The 20,989-nt window shown below is 47.7% G+C and overlaps 1 protein-coding gene across 2 annotated transcripts; it reads left to right on the forward strand.

Moving 5' to 3' along the window:
* Positions 1-16,228: 16,228 nt before the first annotated feature.
* LOC122393195 (post-GPI attachment to proteins factor 2-like) lies at positions 16,229-20,842 on the forward strand. Of its 2 annotated transcripts, none has more exons than XM_043389024.1 (2): positions 16,229-16,289; positions 17,462-18,944. In XM_043389024.1, exon 2 carries the CDS (start codon positions 17,483-17,485, stop codon positions 18,272-18,274), a length of 792 nt encoding a protein of 263 aa, XP_043244959.1. In that variant the 5' UTR covers positions 16,229-16,289; positions 17,462-17,482; the 3' UTR covers positions 18,275-18,944. The 2 variants fall into 2 exon arrangements, with proteins under 2 accessions (XP_043244959.1, XP_043244960.1); XM_043389025.1 differs by lacking the exon at positions 17,462-18,944 and adding an exon at positions 19,252-20,842 and having other exon boundaries at positions 16,237-16,289.
* Positions 20,843-20,989: the final 147 nt, after the last annotated feature.

Below are 20,989 nucleotides of genomic sequence, written 5' to 3' on the forward strand. Positions count from 1 at the left end.
TTTTTTTATCTACCAAATTAAAAGCGTTGAATATCAGCACATCCTGTTCATGATTGCGTTGCTGTTATCAATATCACGCATTTTCTAGCAGGGGTGTAACAGTAACTGTAGTACACTTCCGGTCGCAGTGATGGCCTCCCTCGGGCAAATGACGCAGAAAACACCGTTATCGGGCACCATCGCCGGGCCGCGCGGGGAGCCGGCACCGATCTCAGTCGTCTGCCGGCCAACGATGCACTCAGCGCACGCCATCAGCAACAAAGGCTACCCCAGTGACGTCACGGCGCCACGTGACCGGCAGCGGGGTGCTGTGGGGCGGTCATGTGACCGGACTGCCCCGTCGGGGTCCGGCGGGCGCGTCAGTCCGGCCACTTAGTGGCTGGGTCGCGCCGCGCTGAGCTGGACGGAGGAGGCGGAAGACAAACGAGCCGGCGGCTGCATCTGACTGGGCCGCCGCCGGCGGATTACCGGGTTTAGCGCCCCCGGCCGTGGCGGCTGCATTTGGATTCGGCTCGCGACCTGGGCGGCCGCCGCTGATGGAGCGATGTGCGCCGCCGGCCGACACCGGCCAGCTCGAGACGTCAGCGCCGCAGACGAGCGGTGCAGTGAGTTCGGGGAATGTGCAACTATCAATCATGTGTTCGGAGAGGAATTGAGATGCCTGTGCTGATCATTGCAAGGAGCCAAGTAAGCCTGTGACTTGAACATTACACGATAAGTCCATCAAATGTTCTTTTAGAATAATAGTTTCATCAGTTTGCAGTACAACATACCTGAAATTTCCTGTGACAAAAACATTAGATAGATAAAAAGTTCAGTGTGTTTTGAAATGCTCTCATTCCCATCTCTTTGGCGTATTCAGCGCACCTTCACTATTTGATGAATAAATCCCTGCGAATGAGGGCGCTCCTCTCTGAGCTCCAAAGAAAAATCGTCCGTCTATTGTGACCGAAGAGGGTGGTCTGCGTGCGGTACCAGACCACGGCCAGAGTCGGATGCTAATGCATGGCCATTTTCATAAGACCAGCCGCGAATTTGTCTTCCGGCGAGCTCGCAGAAAACTACCTCCGACCAAGATGACAAAGTCTTTGCCGACGTGATCGGGGCTCAGCATTCAAAGAAACCGCCGGATGTGTGCCGCATTTAGAAGTTCGATTCGAGCCATTCTCCGTCAAGTTTCGTATGCCGCCACCCTGTCTGTGAAAGCTTCCGCTGGGTAGGTACAGTCTGTCTTAAAAGTACCGCGCAAAGTGACGGTGGATCCATCAAGCCTGACCGAGGAAGGGCCTGCTATAATTTTAAAGTCACCGAACCAATGGAGCTGGGGAATGGACGAGGATGTCCATTGCTTCGGTGACTCAAATTTGGCCAGTCCTTCATCGGTCAGGCTTGATGGATCCACCGTCACTTTGCGCGGTACTTTTAAGACAGACTGTACTCTCTCTGCACGCTCGCTCAAAGGCGAAACCTCTTAAAATTCGCGTCGTCTGCGGGCTGTCTACCTGTGTTCCCGGTGCGTCAGATAGCGTCTCCGGGGCGCCGGAGACTCATACGGCGCAGATTGATCAGTATCCATCGACCGGGGTGGGAGAGCGGCGCCCTTCGCGCCCCCAGGGACCGGCTGACGCACACGGCACGCGTCTCAGTGATGAACGGATCGGGGGCCCCCAGCGGCAGCCCTTGCGCAGGGGCGGGTGATGGCCGGTTTGTGACAGACACTGTACAGTCTGTCTTAAAAGTACCGCGCAAAGTGACGGTGGATCCATCAAGCCTGACCGAGGAAGGGCCACTTTAATTTGAAAGTCACCGAACCAATTGACCTGGGGGATAGACGAGGATGTCAATTGCTTCGGTGACTCAAATTTAGCGGGCCTTTCCTCGGTCAGGCTTGATGGATCCACTGTCACTTTGCGCGGTACTTTTAAGACAGACTGTACAGTCTGTCTTAAAAGTACCGCGCAAAGTGACTGTGGATCCATCAAGCCTGACCGAGGAAGGGCCTGCTATAATTTGAAAGTCACCGAACCAATGGAGCTGGGGAATGGACGAGGATGTCCATTGCTTCGGTGACTCAAATTTGGCAGTCCTTCATCGGTCAGGCTTGATGGATCCACCGTCACTTTGCGCGGTACTTTTAAGACAGACTGTACGGTGTCGCGCTGTGAGCCAGGCAGGAGTTACGGCCTCAGATCTGGAGGAAATTTGATGGAATTTGTTTGTCTTTATGTGTTTAATCCATCAAGTAAATGAGTCGTCCCGATTCAAAGACATTGGGAAGGGATATTTGTGATTGATTGGATCCTACATTAGTTCGTCGATATGATATCACAACTTTAAAATCTAATTTGTTGAAATAATAACAAATTTAATGCCATTTCACCGTTACCTCTACCGTTCGTTGCAACCGCTTCAGCCTGCACAGACCAGCAATGGTCCTTTCCAGCTTTAACCTATCTTACCTTGAATACCTGGGTCCGACTACAGGAAGATATAAATAACTGACCGCACCCGAACTAGAGGTCTGCACCGGCCGGCTGCAGCCACGGCTGGCTGCAGCCCCACGGCTGTGGGCCGGGGCGGCTGCAAATATCTCAAAGAACACGGCTACGGCTGTGGCCACGGCTGTGAGATTTCAAGCTCAATCTTAAGTACTCAAATCAAAATATAAAATTTTAAATCCTTAATCTTACATTCTGATAAGCAGTCTAGCCTGTAAAAATCATGCAAAGGATGCCCAGCAACATTGAAAGTGGTGAAGCCTTTGAATACCTGTAATGGTTTTACCATTTGCTGTAGGGGAGTTTGCACTCTGGTACAGAATACTAATTATATGTACCAATTGTTCCTTCATCATCAAGAGCTTGGCAGTTTCAGAAAATGCAACATGTTGCATTGTCACATCCCTCTCAAATCAATCTCACCTGGTCATTAGGAGAGCACCTTACAGCTATTGAAGACGAGCGTTCAATAATTCTTTCAGGTAATAGAAAAAGAAATCACGCCTAGGTAAAGGCAGATAAAGGCTTCATAAAATATTATCTAAAATAACTCTTAGACGTATTTCTGGATTTTCGGCAAGTCCAATTACATAATATAAAACTGGCGCTTTATGTTCTAACTGGTGTGTGAGTGACCGCTAACAGAAAATGCTGATCAAAGAAGCCAATGGAATTAGATTATAAGTGAGCACGAACCCTACTCACGGTTAATTCACATGATGGTGAAAACCCTGAACACGTAATCCACATGATGGTGAAAACCCTGAACACAATATTTCTTACGCGAGCTGTTGACTTTACTAATAAAATGACGTCTTCTTCTAAAAATGCTAAAATTTGACCATTAATCTTTGTTTGAGAGCAAGTTTTTAGTTGTATAGCATTATTATTTATTATTTATAATTTTTATGGCTGTTTATAGTGACACAAAATAATTTATTGCCACTTCTTTGCTATTGACGTCATTAAAAACTCAAGTAAAATTTTTGATTGAAAGAGGCAATTGTGGCTCGCACGTCCTTGACGATTTGAGCGAATATCATTATTTGGAAAAATCAAAATAGATGAATGTTTTTCTTTCTTGGATGCTCACTAGTGTTTTGATGCCTTGCATATCAAATTAGTTTGAGACTTGCTCAGAAGGCTGCTTCAAGCCTGGCATATCACACCCCAAATAATATGCAAGGTAAGAAAGAAGCAAGAGTTTTGACTAGACAATCACTGTTTGACAGTCCATCAACTTCAGTTTCATTTTCCATACCTAACATTGATAATGAAAAGCATCAGGGTCTGTTGTTCTGTCCCACAACCATGCTTCAGGATTTGGCATTAGATGTCTACACTGCTATTGCTTCTATTCTGGTTCGTTGTTTATGTTTTCTGTTGATGTAGGTACCTACCTACCCATCTTTCTTAACCCCTTGCAAGGGCTTGTGTAGGTAAGCATGCGATGCGCATCAGGCTTCAGGCCTTCGGCCTAAAGCCAGATACACAACCACTTAACTTATGATGCTTCATGAGCTTGAGAATCTATAGCCCATTGCAATGTGCTTTTGGCTATATGTTTCAACTAAAAACAACTTGCTATATACTATTTGGTTGCATTTCATTGAAAGTATCCACGGCCGGCTGACGGCTGGCTGCCCACAGTTTGCCACGGCTGTGGGCGGCTGTGGCTGTGGAGCCATGGCTGCGGGGCGGCTAGGCTGTGGAAAATTGCAGCCGTGCAGAACTCTAACCCGAACACTGGTGCATTATGTAGAAATGTACGTTACGGAGCCGCGAGCAGAGGTAAGTCGTGACCAGCGAATTCTAACTCCCGAGACGTGCCATGTCGGACCAGAGGTACTAGGGCAACATTTTCAAAGGTGAGCCGTGCACGAGAGAACCACAACTGGGAATACTAACTGGACCGCGAACGGAAAATTTAGAATAAGGTTCGGTATAATTACGTTTGGGTTGAAGAGGGCCTGTTTCCGTAAAATTACAGAACAGATATTGACGGTAATATTCTTCCTTATACCGACTACATTTGTAACACCACCGAATCCATGAATTCCTGGAGATTCCAGATGCGAGGTTTTAATATTGGCACGCTTGCGTGATATTCAGTCGTTACTTGGATAAAGAATAGCGAAATTTGATAATAAGCATTCATTACGATGATAAATTGCATTCGGCAACGTATGGGAATGTCGTGCATGGTTTAAACGGAATTCTGCGCCTTGGCATTAAGAGGCCTTTGTACGGCCATTTAAAATCATTTAATCTTTTTTACACTTGCCTTCCTTCTAGACGGGCTGTCTTATTTCTACTTTTGTTTCACCTCACCCAAAGTTTGTTATGAAGTTGAGCCGTAATCGTATTCACTGCAGTGTTGACATTAGCAGTGCCATCCACTTTGAACGCTTTTTGTTGACATTTAGTTCGTAGCCGCTGCTTAGTTTTTGCCTTTTTCAATTAGGGCTCTAAAGTGCATTTGTGTTTTGCGCGCCTAACTTTTGTCCTCCGTATCTTCCCTCCATTCTTTAAATGCATCAAGCCATCAAGCTGTGTTGGCTCAGGGTATGGCTGTGTTGGCTCAGGGTGTTGGCTTGGTGTTGGCTTATAGTTTTTACTCGTTACTTTAGTTGCACGCGGGGTACTTTCAGCTACGCTATCCATCATCGCATTGTTCTCCTAATTAAATGCAGAGGATAGAACACAGCGTAAAATGTACTGAATACAATATGGTTAACATCAAGAATGAAACGAAGCATTATATGAGAAAATGCACTGTTTAGAAAAAACTCACTATAATATTATATAGCACAAATAATAGCACAAATGATGTGTTCATAAAGCTTCAAATGTGTTATTGCTTCTCCATAAGAATGAAGCTCCATGCTCTAATATTACTCACGTACCACTATTGGATAAACCGAGTGTCTTCTTTTCAAGCATAAACGACACCATTGGTTTCGTTGCAAACCCGTTGGTACTCACCACGACGTCGAGACCGGTGGCATTGTATTTGCCCTTCTGCTGTCTGCTCTTCGGCAGAAAGTGGTAGAACTCGAACGAGTCTTTGTACCACTTGACGGCGTATATATCTTGTCCCTCGGGGTCGTACTTGCATTCGAGTGTCACTGCTTTTCCCAGCACTACAGATTGCGGGATCTGTACTTGTGTGATGCGGATACATAGAACAACTGTAACAGAAGAAAACGAATAGTAGTTCAGAGACGCTATCCACCGACCGGCCTTCCAGCGGCAACTGATCGCAACGACCGATCCCACAGACTCAAACCAGCCGGAAAATAGAGCGGACATCAAAGTCAAGAGATCGATCCATCGTCCGACTCTACTCACTTAGGCTTTGGGTTAGTGCATAAACGGAAATGTAGTTGACGTTAAAGCTGAGAGAACCAGCGGCTAGCTTGGCTGGCGCAAGGACGGGTTACAGTTGCCTGAACTGCAATGCATATCACATCATATACTCGTGTGACTTGAAAGCTTTAGCCAACTATAGATCCATCGTCCTGTGTATGAATAATTCATCGGTCGGGGCAATAGGCGTGCGTTTGAAGGGCGCCGCCATTTGATGTGTTCTGGCGTCTGGAGAGGTTTGGCTACTTTGGGGGGGGGGGGGGTCGACTTACCGGGCAGGATCCACGCCAGCAGCCCCCCGCTCCTAGTGGACCAGTGGTATATACTCGCACTCATCTGAAACAGGCCGGAAAACGCACATTAAGGTACGCTCGCATGGTATATTTGTGCAAGTATTCACTGCAGGTAAAACATATAATCATACAAGTTATACTACATGCATAATATTCCACCAATTCAAAAGATGCACCTTAGCTCTAATTGGCAAATACAGCATGCGCTGTTTTCAAAGGACGCCATTTAATTGCGTCCCAGAAAAGCTATTTCTGGCACCTAAAAGCTGACTCGCCCCAAAATTGGTCCTCAGCACCTATTTGGTGGATACCAGCACCATTCATGGAAAATGACCTTAATTAGCTGTTTCTGGCACCTATTCATCGGTACGCCTTACTCTTTTTTCTGAATCTGGCACCTAAATGCTGAGCGTAGCACCAATCTAGTAGAAAAATGAACTACTGGCTGGTAGAATCATGTTGTTCTGGTATAATGACCCCTGGAGTCTAGCCTAAAGGTTGCCAGTGCAGCTACACTCTAAGACAGCCCCGTAGTGATCTCAGCATTGTATATGACGTTTAAGAAAGCAAATAATATTGATTTGTTTGAAAAACAATGTCATTTAAATATTTAAAAGTATTTATTTGTAATGGTTCAAGGGAAACATTTTTGTGAGTAATTGTCTCGATTTTGACCATTAAAACGGGTATTGTATTTTTTGACGTCATCAAATAGCTCCAAAAAAGAAATGTAATGTTTTCATTCCGTTCAAGGCCGCTGAAGAAACGCGGGATCTTGCGTGGGACATTGTCCGTTGTTTGCCGCGCAGAGTTGTGCCGTGGTTGTGCCTTTTTCATCCGTTTCTTACTTATGTCATATGTGTGCATGAAGCTTTGATTTTGTTTTTGGTTATTGTGTGGCCGGTCAGTCAAACGCCCCTGTAGAAACCGGATGCTGCGTTTGATCGAGATGGAGTCAGACGATGATAGCAGAAAGCTAATAATATTGAAAAGAGGGCCGGTTGCGTGGCATGTCTGTTCAGAGTTGACATTTTGCTTTACTCCAGTTTATGACCTGAGAGCCTGGCTGGAAGTGACGGATCCAAACTTTTCACGTTAAAATGGCTGAGGGTGCAATAATCTCTAGTCTCTACATAGCGGGCTGGTATAGGAGCGTCTTGCTATGCTGCACCATAGCTGGCTAGTGATTCTCTTTTGGCTAGAAATGGCATTAATCATTATCTCCACTGGCGAAAATGGCACTTGACATCACCGAATGCAACGTTCATGTTGTTAGGATACATAAAATCAGGAAGATTACGCGAATTAGGTAGGCAAACGTGGAATAAAATAGGTGCTGGATGTTTTGGTTTTGGTGCTGAATCAGCAAACAGCAAATACGGAGTTCAACTAGACGATCTGGCAACTTTAGGCTGTGTGGAAGCAATTAGGTGCCAGATTCAGATATTAGGGTCGAATAAGCATTTTGGGGCTGATCAGCAATTAGGTGCCAGAAACAGCTTTTTAGGGACCAGAAACAAATATTCCCCGTTTTCAAATATTTGTCGGCATTGTTTGGCAAGTAACGAAATAACGTCCACCATTAACACATCATACCTATGAACTTAATCAACAGAGTTAATAAGCACTAGCTTATAGCTAAAAACGTTCCATTGTATCGCAATGACCTGTCCCATTTCGTTTCGTAATGGTCGGAGTTGTATAACCTCTGCACAATGATTATGGAAATACCCTGATGGGGGGAAAATTCAAATGTTCTGAGAGAACTTAAATCGATCCCACACAGCCTTCTCATTGCGTAAGCAGCTCATGAAAACACATAAATATAGGTAGGTACGTCTACAATTACACCGTACGCAATCGCATGCAGATGCAGAGCGGTGTGAATCATGAAATTGAGATTATTTCTCAGATAAAAAAAAACTTTTAACGGGCTCTTGCACAAGGCCCACGTAAACATTCAAATAAACGTTATTGTGATATGCACACACCAAGCGGCTGACCATGAGAGGATAAGCAGCCGGACGACAGGAGGAAAGCCCGAAAACAAACTGTGGAGAGACTGTGAGGGGACACGGCTGTCTTGTCACATCGCGCTGAACGACCACCATTATAGCATTACGCAAACGAGGACAAGCCAAAGTGTAGCAATAAGAGTGCAGCAAAGTGCAAGAGCGTACCATAAGTTAGCCTTAGCATCAAGCAGCAAAGGTCATCAGATAACATTGCATGCATTGCGATTCCTCAAGCATGCACGAGATCTTCAGGACTATCTACAAGGGGCATGCCATTTGGAGACAAATTGCACATACGTCCCCACCGGCCACCACCATCCACGCCCCTGTAAAACGAGTCCGCGGCCCTCCCTCACCTCTGTGTGCCGGAGATGGTGGCCGGGCAGGGCAGCGCCGTGGGCCCGCTCTGCGCTCCGCCAGACCGCACCGTCCGCCGCCCCATCGCCAACGACACTGCCCGTCGGCAGCGACGGCGGCCGGTCGTCGGCAGCGACGGCGCGCCGGCGTCCTCCCAGTGTCGCGGGGTGTGAGCCGACGAGCGACGAAACTCGCGCCGGCGGACCGACGACGACGGGACACGCACCAGAGCGAATGTTCGCACACCCCACCGCCCGCCCCGCCCCCGTGTCTTCGTATTCATGGTCGGGAAATTGAAACTGCGCTGGGTGCTGACTGCTGGTCGAACAGCGTGTGAATGGGACGGCCTCGCGTGCGGCGGTGGACGGTGGGGGTGGGCGAGGGGAGAGGGGAGGGAGAGGAAGACCGAAGAGCCGAGACCGGGGACGAGAACGCCCACCGGTCTCGGCTCTTGGGTCACGGCTTCCGGTAGACAGGATCACCGGATTAAAAGAAATAGAGGGAGACAGAGAAAAAGAGTGAGGAAGGGAGCAAGGGGGAGGTAGAGGAATGAAAGAAAATGCCTGTGTTAGGTAAACGGGGACTTTTCCCAGTGAGGTTCTAGCAACAGTTAAGAAGGTAACAAATTTATGAAAATATACGTGCAGATACATTACTATCGGTTAAATGTGTGAGAAAAATCGATGCATGTGTTTTTAATGATATCGATAAGAGTTAATTACTGATGCATACAGCTAAGATGTGCTGTTCAGTTCTACAGAGGCAATTCGTAATTTCTCGCTCACTTACATAGGTGCACCGGGTGCTGTTCAGGCTTACCTAAGCACAGCTTTTGTGCAGGCTTAGGTATAAGCACAGTTTAAGTGCTAATTGATTTATATCTATTAGGTTTAAACAGTGCTTCACCACCGATATTTATTATAATGCCCAGTACATCTAGACTCCAGTATAGTGTTATGCTGACGGAGGCACATGCCCCCCCCCCTCTCACCCGTCCGCTCCAGACTGTTCCCTCTCGCCCCATTGGTCTCGGAGTGCGGTCTGTCCGAGCCACTGACTCGCTGGATTTGTATCTGAACCACAAACCCAGCTGTCCGTGCACTTTATGGACTGTGTGGATTCGCGGGGCCAGGAATTCTCTGTTCACGATAGAGGGGCGTTTTACTGTGCGTTAATGTTTTCGGTGACGTACTCTTTTCGGATAGCCTCGTGAACACCCCAGTATCGTCGTGTGCTCTATTTTTTGCTCATTTAGTTTCTCTCTCTCTCTCTCTCTCTCTCTCTCTCTCTCTCTCTCTCTCTCTCTCTCTCTCTCTCTCTCTCTCTCTCTCTCTCTCTCTCTCTCTCTCTCTCTCTCTCTTTCTCTCTCTCTCTCTCTCTCTCTCTCTTTCTCTCTCTCTCTCTTTCTCTCTCTCTCTCTCTCTCTCTCTCTCTCTCTCTCTCTCTCTCTCTCTCTCTCTCTCTCTCTCTCTCTCTCTCCCTCTCCCTCTCCTCTGGCAGCGAATACCTACGCCTGTGTTTGGACCACTGACAACCCCTCTCCGCCCTCTTCCCATGCTAACAGCAGCGGCTGGGGTTATCCGCCTATCGCTCAGTCCGCACTCGGGCCATTGCACCCCGGTGGCAGTAAAATAAGGCCACTCCGGAGACAGCCAGCTCGAATTATGATGACGTCATTGGCTCAGAAACTGGAACGGCGTGGTCGACTGGTATCGGGAGAAACCGGGCTGAGCTTGGGTTGCATGGGTTGGGTAGTGGGCATTTGTAAGAGGCATTTGTGTTAGGAATGAGTTTGGACAGAAGAGTGCTCTTACGGGCTGGGCCTTTGTATAAAGATAGTGTGGGTTGGGTCATACTGGTCTATAGGTATGCACAGTTCTCATGCCTCTTTACTTTTATTTTGTCGGATAAAAATCGGTTATGCATTAGGTAAAGCCGTAACTTTACTTAAAAATTAGGTCCAGTTTGGGCCATAGTCTGGATTGGTCTTGTGTTTTATGGCTCAAGTGCATAGTCCGGGCGGACCTGGGTCTGATCTGGTCTGTGACTCCCATGTGGTTCGGGAAGGGTAGGTCTGGGGCACTGGTCCGGAATAAGTCTGTGGTCTGGGCTTAGAGCACATCTTTCTGGATGTGCACCTATTGCTGCCGACTGTCGAGTCTGGCTCGCGTCGAGCCGGGTATGGGTCAAGCCCGAGGGCTGAGCAGAAGACCGCTGGTCGGGCTGGTCCCCCCTCCCACGTAGATCTCCCGCTACCCCGCGGCCTGCAGTCATTATTTATCGTCCCCGTGACCTGCTCCCCGGGGTGTATTTGAATACGGGCCGCCGGGACGGACCACGGCTCGCCGGCTCGGCCCGCTCTCCGGGCCGCCATGCGTCTTTGTTTCAGCTTCGTTCACAGAAGTTCGTCCCTGAGGCCGAGCCGAGCCGGTCAAATGTGACGGATGGTGCTCGGTAATATGCTAAAACATAGGCTAAAACAGTCCTTTTCGGGAGAATCTCCAGAAGAATTGAAGACATGTGTCAGATATTTCCAGCTAGGCGGATAATGGATGAAAAAGGTCGCCTTATGACAGCGTTTCGTTTATGAATAGCGAGTCTGTCTGGAAACAAAGAAGTCGAGTCGACCATTAGGCAAATGTATGAGACATCTGCCGACCCATCGCTTTTTTCCAAGGCCCGGCTAGCCTTCAGACTATAGCCAGGGAGAAGGATGAGCTTCTGTACCTATTTTGAATGCTCGATAATGCGGGCCAATTTGCCACGCGTGATCACTGATCAACCTCTTGTGCACAGTTTAGGCTTCGGGATCCTTAATTAAGTTCCTTTTGGTGGTGATCATTTCCCATCCCTGTCGACATGTGCGGCATGGTAAAGAGCTTTGAAAAAAACATTAAGGTGCGCCGCTTCATTTGAATGATTAATCAGCTAAAAATCTGGGATTTTCCATTAAAAGAAACGTGGGCAAAAGGGATCCGTTTTAAACGCTGATCAGTGCGGGAGGCAGGCTAAGCCGGAAGCCCCAAGTGGCATCAAGCTGGGCCTCTACTCCACATCCGATCAGCAGACGGCGTACAAATGATGAGTTTGGGACTTAACCCGCGCCCCGTTGGGCTCTGCCGAGCAACGCGCCCGGTTGGGGGGGGGGGGCATTTTGGCCCCCCCCTAAGATCTCGAGAACCACGCAACATAGCGACAAGCGGTAAACGGCGTTGGATATCCCCAACGGGGAACTACCTTGTGACCCAATTTTATTGACCTAGGTCAAACCGATGACGTCACAGGTCAGGTCAAAGGTCCAATTTTCACCGTTTACAGGCACTTCAAGAAATGCGTTGTAAAATCGAGTAAAATGCATTTCATTGAAAATCATCGATGGGGAAATGTTCTTCAAACACATATTTTGCTATTTGAGGTCACTGATACCAGGTCAGGTCACAGAGGTCAGGTCACGGGGGGGGTCACAATATGTTAAGTGTCGTGTGATACATGTTTTATGGTCCATTTTACATGACAAATGCGATTATATGGGTCAGGCAGCCTTTGGGGCCAGCTTAGATCACATTTTGGTCAAGGTCAGGTCAAGGTCAGGTCAAGGTCAGGTCAAATTAGGTCAAATTTCAAATTTAATATTTTTGCATAAAATGGGTATCGAATCGATGCAGCTCGTCACAGGGAGTTCAATGGTGGTCTTTGTTTTGCCGTACGTGGTCTAGAATTGCTAAAAATTGAGTTCAAAAATTTGACGTCATCATTTTTGAACAGTTTTTTTGCTATAACTTGGCCAAAAAACGAGATATCGATCTGAAATTTGGTATGTATATAGAAGAGCCCTGGGACTATCACATATATTCCGGTTTTTCGAAATTCGGAAATTTTTTGGACTTTTTCAAAGTTTTTCTAAAAAAATCAATTTTTTGATTTTTTTTGGTCAAAAACCAAAAATTTTGAAAATCCGAGATAGCAGTTTTGTAGCGCCGCTTTTTGTCTACTAGACCATATAAAGAACTTTGAAATTGCGTGATAACTGTAGATTTGGTGAGCGTTTCAAGATTGCATGTTTTTTGCTCATTTTTGTTCGAACATGACCTCAGTTTGACCTCAATAACTCCTGACCTAAGGTGACCTAAGACTTGAAATTTGGTGTGAAGGTGTCAAATTGATGCCCGGGAAGGTACTGAAAATTTGGCGGCGCTGCGCGCCGCCGTTTTCTTGCTATTCAGGAAAAACCACAGGGGGGGGCCAAAATGGCCCCCCCAACGGGGCGAGGGTTAAGAGGTATCCAACTCCCAACTATATGGATCCGCATAGGCGGGCGGAACGGGGGGGGGGGCACCGGGGCACCGTGCCCCCTTTGATTTTGGCATCTTAACCCTCGCCGGACCTATTGGTTTTCTACATACGCGCCGGCCGAGGGGGGGGGGCGGGTACGACCCCCGCCCCTCGCCGTTTCGCCCCTGGTGGAGCTAGCGCGTCGCGGAAAAAACGAGCGTGTGCGCCGTTACAAGACGCAGAGATTGGTACCCGATTTTAAGGTCCTAGGTCAACCGGTGACCTCTGAGGTCAGGTCAAGTGCCCCAGGGTACGGTTCAGTTTTTGGTGAATAACTTCGCAAAAAACGGCCGCAGAGCCGCGATCTTGGCAGCATCGTGTTCGCCTCGCTCAGGCGCGTCGAATTATATACTTTTTGTTCAGGTCAGGTCAACTTAGGGTGTTGACCTCAGGTCAAGGTCAGGTCAGCACCCCCAGGTCACGAAGTTGTTCGAAAGAGGTCATGTCGCATATCATTCGATTCGGCAGGTCTTCCTGAGTCCATTGGTGGCTTTCTCGACTCGCTAGCTCAATTTGATCGGGAGTTATTGACGAAAAACTAATTTGACCTTGATGACGTCATAAATGACGTCACGGAAGGTCAACATTGCAAAAGTGACGCATCTAACCTTGCAAGGAGTGCATCAAATCACGATTCTGTGTGCTTGAGATAGTTGGAGATCGTTCCCGGCGCCAGAACAGCAGTTTTTATTTTTCCCCATTGACTTATAATGGTGAGGTCACGAAAATGACCTGACCTCATATGACCTTTAGGAAAAATCCGAGATATACAAGTTGTGAGACTCATAATGGATACTAGATCCTGCAAGTTTCATTTCCCTGTGACATCTCTTCTGGCAGTGAGGGCGTTGCGAAGTTGCGACATCTGAAGACCGTGCAGAGGTTCACTTATGACGTCTTAGGTCAGTGACCTGACCTGACTCAAAAATGCGGTTGGTGTCAAAAGATCCGGCTTGAATCAAAGATCACGTATGCCAAGTTTCAGCTCTCTATCGCCAGCGTGTTCGGAGCTATCGCGAAAAAAACCCTATGGGGGGGGGCGGCACCCGCCCCCCTCGGCCGGCGAGGGTTAACATTAGCCCTATGGGTGTTGGATGGAAAAAATGGGACCAAGAGTCGGCAGTGCCACCACCCTTAATTGAAGGTGTTCCGCCGCCACTGTGGATCCATCAATAATTAAAATAAGTATTTTAAAGGTAGACGGTTGTAGCAATAGTCCTTTGAACAAAGCCTTGCGACAGCAGTTTTGCCTAGCCCGGTCACCCTCACCCTCAGCAGAATGCTTACACCGTATGTAGGTACCTGAATAAATTGGACGATGCAGTGCAATTCCTTATGCATAGAGCAGAAGCTCAGGTCTTTCTTACAAATAGGGCTTTGGACAGTGGCGGCGGAAGCAGGGGGGAAAGGGGGGCAGCTGCACCCTAAAGCTATGTAAAGGGGCGCCTCGAAAATCTGTAGAGGAGGCAGGAAGTTAAGAGGTGCGGCAGCCATAAAGCTGAGCAGTGCGACACCGCAACTGATAAAGGCACTTGTGACACGAAGAGGGTGGCAATGACGTGGGAAAAGTATCTTTTGATATGCTGAAGAGTGGAGGGCATCCTTATCTGAAACAAAGGCAGATGCTGCCGACCCTGTCGAATATAATCTTGCCAGGCGATAAAGGCTAGGAGGGCGCAGCCACTCGAGAAGCGCGCCATGCGGAAGAGGGGCGGCATTCATTCCTGGGGCGTCTGCCAGTGTTGAAGGGCGGGATTCATTTCAATGGGGCGCCCGTTGGTGTTGATGGGCGACATGTATCACCTGGGGCGCCTATCGGAGATTGGGGCGGCATTAATTTCACTGAGGCGCCTATCGGCGTTGACGGGTGGTATTTATTCATCCGGGGCGCTTATCGATGGTATAGGCCGGCATTCGCTTCACTGAGGTGCCTATCGGTGTTTTAAGGCGGCAGTAAATCCACTGGTGTCTGGGGCGCCTACCGGCGTTGGAAGGCGACATTCATAATTCATTTCACTGGGAGGCATATTGGTGTTGATGTGTAACATTCATTCTCCTGGGGCGCCCGGCAATGAGGGGGCGGCATTTATTCCGTTCCCCTGGGATGGGCCCCTATCGGTGTGGAGGCGTCGCCGTCGTATTACTTTGAAATGGGGGCACCTCTGGGTGGTAATAGATGCATTCATTTCGCTGGGACACCTACCAGCGTTGATTGCCTGTATTCATTCATTTCGGGCTCCTATCGGTGTTGAAAGGCGGCATTTATTTCACTGGGGCGTCACAAACCTGCTACTCCCACCATAAACCTCAGCCTATTCACTTCACGTTAGCAGTAACTAGAAGTCTCTTAGGGAGGATCCATAGGGGGAGGCTTAATCTCGGCATAGTCTCGGGTATCATTGCGTCGCGTCGGAGCGATTAGAAACCAGGTTCTAACGATCGAAATTTCGCAGCTCTAACCAACTTGCCGGGAGGACGGATGCAACTTAAACGCAATTTAAATGAGTGTTTTTTTTAGCAATTCTCTGTCACCGAGTTAGTGTTATGGATTCGGCGCCTTATTCACTAGTCCACACGAAGGTATTGGAACCGTGGAACTCTTTTCGATATGCCTTATTCGGAGAATCTTATGATATGGTGATGAGGTTGTTTCTAAACGAACATTATGAAGGTTACATTTACGCTATGGAATGTACCTAACTATTTCTCGTTACATAAGAACTGTAAATTCTGAACGTGTTAACAGGTACAGCACATTGTCAAACGTCTCTTAACTGTTTGTGTTACTACAACCGTGTATATGGTAAGGGGCGCCCAGCGGGAAGGGGCGCTTCAATATCGTTTGCACCCCTATCCTAGAATACCTTCCGCCGCCACTGGCTTTGGATATGTCCTTGGGTATGTTGGAAACTCCTGGAGGAGGCAGGAGGCACGCAAGACCGTAAAACGTGCGTGATTGTGAAGACCACACCCCTATTTTTGTCTCGCCTTTTTAGTACGCTTTCAGCAGTTTTAAAATAAATCTATCACAGTGCTGTTTAGCTACTTGATGCTTTTTATATATCTTAAATTATACATACATTAACCTATCAAGTTATGAGCTAACCTCAAGCATCTCTTTTTACATCGCTCATTTGGTCTTACAATATAGTGCTCTTATTCTATGAATTTTCCTGTCTATTTTGTCGTATCAGCGCTGTATATGTATAAGAAGTTTGGCTCGAAGTTCCTGTTCAGTGTCTAACAAAGCGCTGGGCAACCTGCTTTTATGACGTAAGATAAGGCTTATCAGCAGCTAATTGCCTAGCAATTTGTTCAAATAGTCGGGTGTTGTTGTGACGAGCATAAAATAGAACACAGTCAACAATGATTCCTTGTTGACTCCTCTGTCATTTTTTTCTGCTGCTCTGGTTGTGAGGTTTCAGGTGAATTTTTTAAATAAATTTTTTTTTTAGTTGTTTTCGCAAATTTATCAATTTTCAAGCTTTATCTTATGTCATGTCTTATCTCTCATCTCAATACAAATACCCACTTTTAAGTGTTATGATCTCAGGAATCTTGTCGAACTCTGCTTTGTTATATAAACTGAAACCTCATGCTTATTTCAATTAGAATATGTCTGTAGACATCATTATTGCTATATGTATCAGTGTTACACATTGACAAACTAGAGACAATTTGGGGGTTCGATAGAATTCTTCAATGCCGCAGATAATTTTATGTCCTGATTCCGCCTATTGCCAGGGAATGTCTCAACTCTCAACAGTCAACAGTCAGTTAATAAGTAAATGCCCTTGCTCCTGGTTTAGCATTACTATTATTGAAGTTTGTTTGTTAGCTTCTTTCCAAGTAGATTATTGAAGTCTGATAATTGAAAGAGATCAGCTTGTTTTCACTTTTGCTGGATTGCTCAGGCTTGCATTAGTTTTCATGATGTGCTTAAAGACTATAAATGCTTCATTGTCCCAGACTCCCAGTTACAATTATTTTGATTGTATCTACTTGTATTGTGAAATGCCAGTAAACAATGGTGTAAAATTTGTGCACACTTACAATGTAATTTGAATACCTAATGCCTTCATAAAGTGAGTGTTGCCATCTTTCCTCCAGTTTATTACCACACAACATTTTAATCCAGCCATCCTCAGCACAGTCCTGCGGAATGCCAGAAAGTAGAGCTCGGGATGATCAGCCTTTGCTTTTTCACATCTCATACCATTACACTACCAGTTTTGCCTTTGCTTTTTTTTATTATATTACCAGTTTATTTAGGAATATTGATAGAAAATGAACTGTTACTATGTCTATGGTCTCAAATCCTTTTTTTCTATTGAATGATTGTTACCTCATGGCTCATGGTTTTTGTTTTGTTATGAATGATGACCTTTGCCATAAACTTAATATATTTTAATTTTATTTTCATTCACATTGCATCTGCTTCTTTTGACCTATGTTCAAACTTAATTTGAATTATTATTGCTTTTTAAAATAAGATGCTGGATTCTGTGCCATGCTAACTAGCTTCATTCACATTTGGCCATATGGTAATTGCTAAGTCAGGACATGGCGCCTCACCTCATGCTGCCGTGTGCGCCAGTGTGACCTGCCCGGCGGCCCGATGGGCTCCAGTGAGGTGCTCTACCAGCCGCTGCTGGGTGATCCGCCGGCCGAGACGCTGCTCTCCGGCGGCGCGCGACTCCGGCTCCGGTTCCGGCACGTGCTCCTCGTCGCCGTGGCGCTGCCGCTGTTCGGCTTCCTCTTCTGCGTCGGATGGTCGCTGCTCTTCCACTTCGAGTCGGCGACATCAACCCACTGCAAGGTGGCCAACTACCTCCCCTCGCTGTCAGCGGCCATAGGAAACTTCACCGTGCAGAGGCGCGTCTGGAAGACAGTGATCGCGCTACACGCGCTGCCGCGCTTCCTGATCGGGTACCTCTACTACGGCTACTGGCGGCGGACGCTGGCGCCGCTTCACTCAGCTCGACTGCTGATGCTCACAGCACAGGTGTTCTACGTCAGCGAAAATTTCGGCCTGCTCGGCCTGTCGTTTGTGACGTCAGCGGAGAATTTCCCCGTGCACAAGTCGGGGTTCATTTTGTTCCTGACGTCGGCCGGCTTCTATATGCTGCTGACGATCTGGCTGAGTGGTCTGCCCCGCGCGAGAGTCACAACACGCCGCGAGAGAGTTTCCAGCCGGAGGAAGCGACTCCTGTTTGGGGTCTATTGCACGTGTCTCACGTTGTCTATGTACTTTTACGCGAGGCATAACGAGAGCTGCGAGGCAGGTATCTACACGCTCTTTGCGCTGAGTGAATACCTGGTGGTGTTGTCGAATATAGCGTTCCATGGTACCGCGTACTGGGATATGTATGAGAGGGTGTTCGATTTCGGTACATGCAAGTGGTCGTAGCCGCAAGAGTATGTTGGGCCTTGGTGATCTAGGACTTAGCAAGACGGAATCTGAGCATTTCAATCTCGGTTGTTTTGCTTTGGAAATCATCTATTTTTGGACCACTTTCTACATTGTTTGTTATTTTGCCTTTATAAGTGCATCCTGAGTGCATCTACAGCCGCATCGTGCGCGTACATTATAGTGCCGAGTGCCACGACGTATAGTAATACACCTGCGCGGATGTGGCCGTGATTTTCAATGGGCTCAAAGATTGGGGTCTTAGTTGCATGTCTTGGTTCCTTCCTATGGTTCGGTGATGAGAGTTGGCCATGTTCGTCTTTTTCGCAGTGTTTGGTTTCTTCATGGTCAAGCTCACAGTTCAGATATACCGATTTTTTTGTGTGTATTTATCTCAGCCTGTGTTGTTTATTACACCAATGTTCTGTAGCATACCGCTGGAGTCCGTCGAGCCGTCTGTTTAGACGGATTCCTAAGGTTCATTCATTCCTGTGCTGATGTTGGGTGTATTAATTGTGGTGCGATCTTGATTGTGATACTTTTGGAAGACGTTCGTCTCATTATTGATCGTTCATGGCCGCGGAAGTGCGTTTTGACCTTATTCGTGGATGTGCCTTGTATTTAGACACTGGACGTGGTTGTTATTTATAATACATGCTTTACATAGGTACATCCTCATTATCGTTTTCTTACGCTGGATATACATTGGGGCTTGGGCACATTATATCAGAAAGATGGGCACATTATATCAGAAAGACACTAAAAGATCTGCAAATGTTGACAGACATTTTGTCATGCTGCATGCTGCATCACAATCAAAGCTACGAAAGAAACACTTTTAGTTCAGTGCACCGATAGTTTTATTCACATCCCGCCCTGCCACGAACCCCTCACCCCAATCCCCGATAACACGTCCCACCCACCCCAGTTTGCCCGGACGGCACGCTCACTGACTGGTTTCGTCCGTCCGGTGACAGAGAGCGGTGGTGGCGGCGGCCGGGCTGGCGGCTCGGCTGAGGGGCGTGCCAGCCGCTGCGACTCGACATGGCCCTCCCGGGCCGGCGCCAGTACCGGTACACCCCTCTGAGCACCGACCGGTCTCCGGCGGAGCGCGGCCCGCGGCTCCGCTTCAGACACCTGGCACTGAGCACCGTGTCGCTACCTCTCTTCGGCTTTCTCTTCTGCGTCGGCTGGTCGCTCAAGTACAACTTCGAGTCGGCGACGTCAACCCACTGCAAGGTGGCCAACTACCTTCCCTCACTGTCGGCGGCTATCGGTGGATTTACCGTCCAGAGGCGTGTCTGGAAGACAGTGATCGCGCTGCACGCGCTGCCCCGCTTCCTGGTCGGCTGGTTCTACCTCACCTTCTGGCAGGAGACGCTGGCGCTGACGCTCAGCGCTCGCGCTCTGGTGCAGGCCGCCAATGCGCTCTACATCTGCGAGAACCTCGGTCTGCTCGGCCTCTCCTTCGTCACATCCTCAGAGAACTTTCCCTTCCACAAGGCGTCGTTCATCGTGTTTCTGTTCTGCTCAGAGTTGTACATGCTGATCACATGCTGGCTGAGCTGGTTACCTCGTCTCTATCCCGTCAAGAGACTCGACGCTCGCTCTCGGCGCCACAAGCTGCTCTTCTTCATGTTGAACTTTATCAGCCTGGTGTTCGCCATGTTCTTCTACGCGCGCCACAACGCCCGCTGCGAGCCGGGGGTGTACACGCTGTTTGCGCTCAGCGAGTACGTCGTCGTGTTGTCCAACATCGCCTTCCACATGACGGCCTACTGGGACTTCCACGATAAGGTGCTGGACCTGGGAGAGGGCTTGGTGTGAACGATTACCAGTCAGTCGGCGTGTGGGTGGCGGTAAACCGATGTGCCAGCAATGCAAGCTAGTCAGCTCATCAGCAAAACGTCCAACGAAGCCATACCGAGTGATTTCATGTGTAGTCTGTTTAGTTTTTATAACGCACAGCGTTTAAAGTGAGTATTTATTTTGGGCGTTACGTTCAACGTTCGGCGAGAGTTTATGAATAGTAGCACGTTTACTTCACATCTGAACTTGGCTCACCAGGCATGCTAGAGGTCAAAGTGACGTGTTTGTGCGGTAGATAGATTGTGTCAGATTTATCATTGCCTTGTGTCGAATAGCTTGTATCGCTTGATGCTAACTTCTAAGCTTGCCAGTTGCCAGTAACATTGAAACCACACTACCCCAGTCAATGTAGTCGTGAATTTAAGTGTTTTATGCCGACTTGCGGTTAGTACGGTAGTACCTCGAGGCTTTTTACAGGTAACGCGGCTAAGGAATACATTGCATTTTGTCAACCAGCAGCCACTGTGGTGATTCGCTCAATGTCCCGAAGGTCCGTGCTAGCCTGACTTACAGCCTGTAAGTCTGATGTTTGTGTTAAGTCATCTTATGGACATATTTGCTTGCAAAAGTCATCTTTGTCAATTGTCCTTGTTTAGTTTAGCTTGTTTTAAGTGCAACTTGACTGAAATGGAATCAATTACGGACATCTCAGTTGCCATTCATGGGTCTGCGAATACATATGACAATTTGCTTGTGAATGTCCCTGTCCCATTCTTCTACAAAGATATTCTGATAGGCCCAGCAGTAACGTAGAGCGAAACAAATGTCTGGAGAGGACTAACTTTACTGGTGCGCACGCATCGCACAAGACCAAAAAGAACTAATTGGTCACACGATCACTTCTTA

Source organism: Amphibalanus amphitrite, unplaced genomic scaffold (assembly GCF_019059575.1).
Source record: "Amphibalanus amphitrite isolate SeventyFive unplaced genomic scaffold, NRLGWU_Aamphi_draft 000521F_arrow, whole genome shotgun sequence".
In the NCBI taxonomy this organism is placed as follows: Eukaryota; Metazoa; Arthropoda; class Thecostraca; order Balanomorpha; family Balanidae; genus Amphibalanus; species Amphibalanus amphitrite.

Bases quoted from the DNA above. Each gene is read 5' to 3' on its own strand.
- LOC122393195 (XM_043389024.1), top strand. From the start codon at position 17,483: ATGGGCTCCAGTGAGGTGCTCTACCAGCCGCTGCTGGGTGATCCGCCG.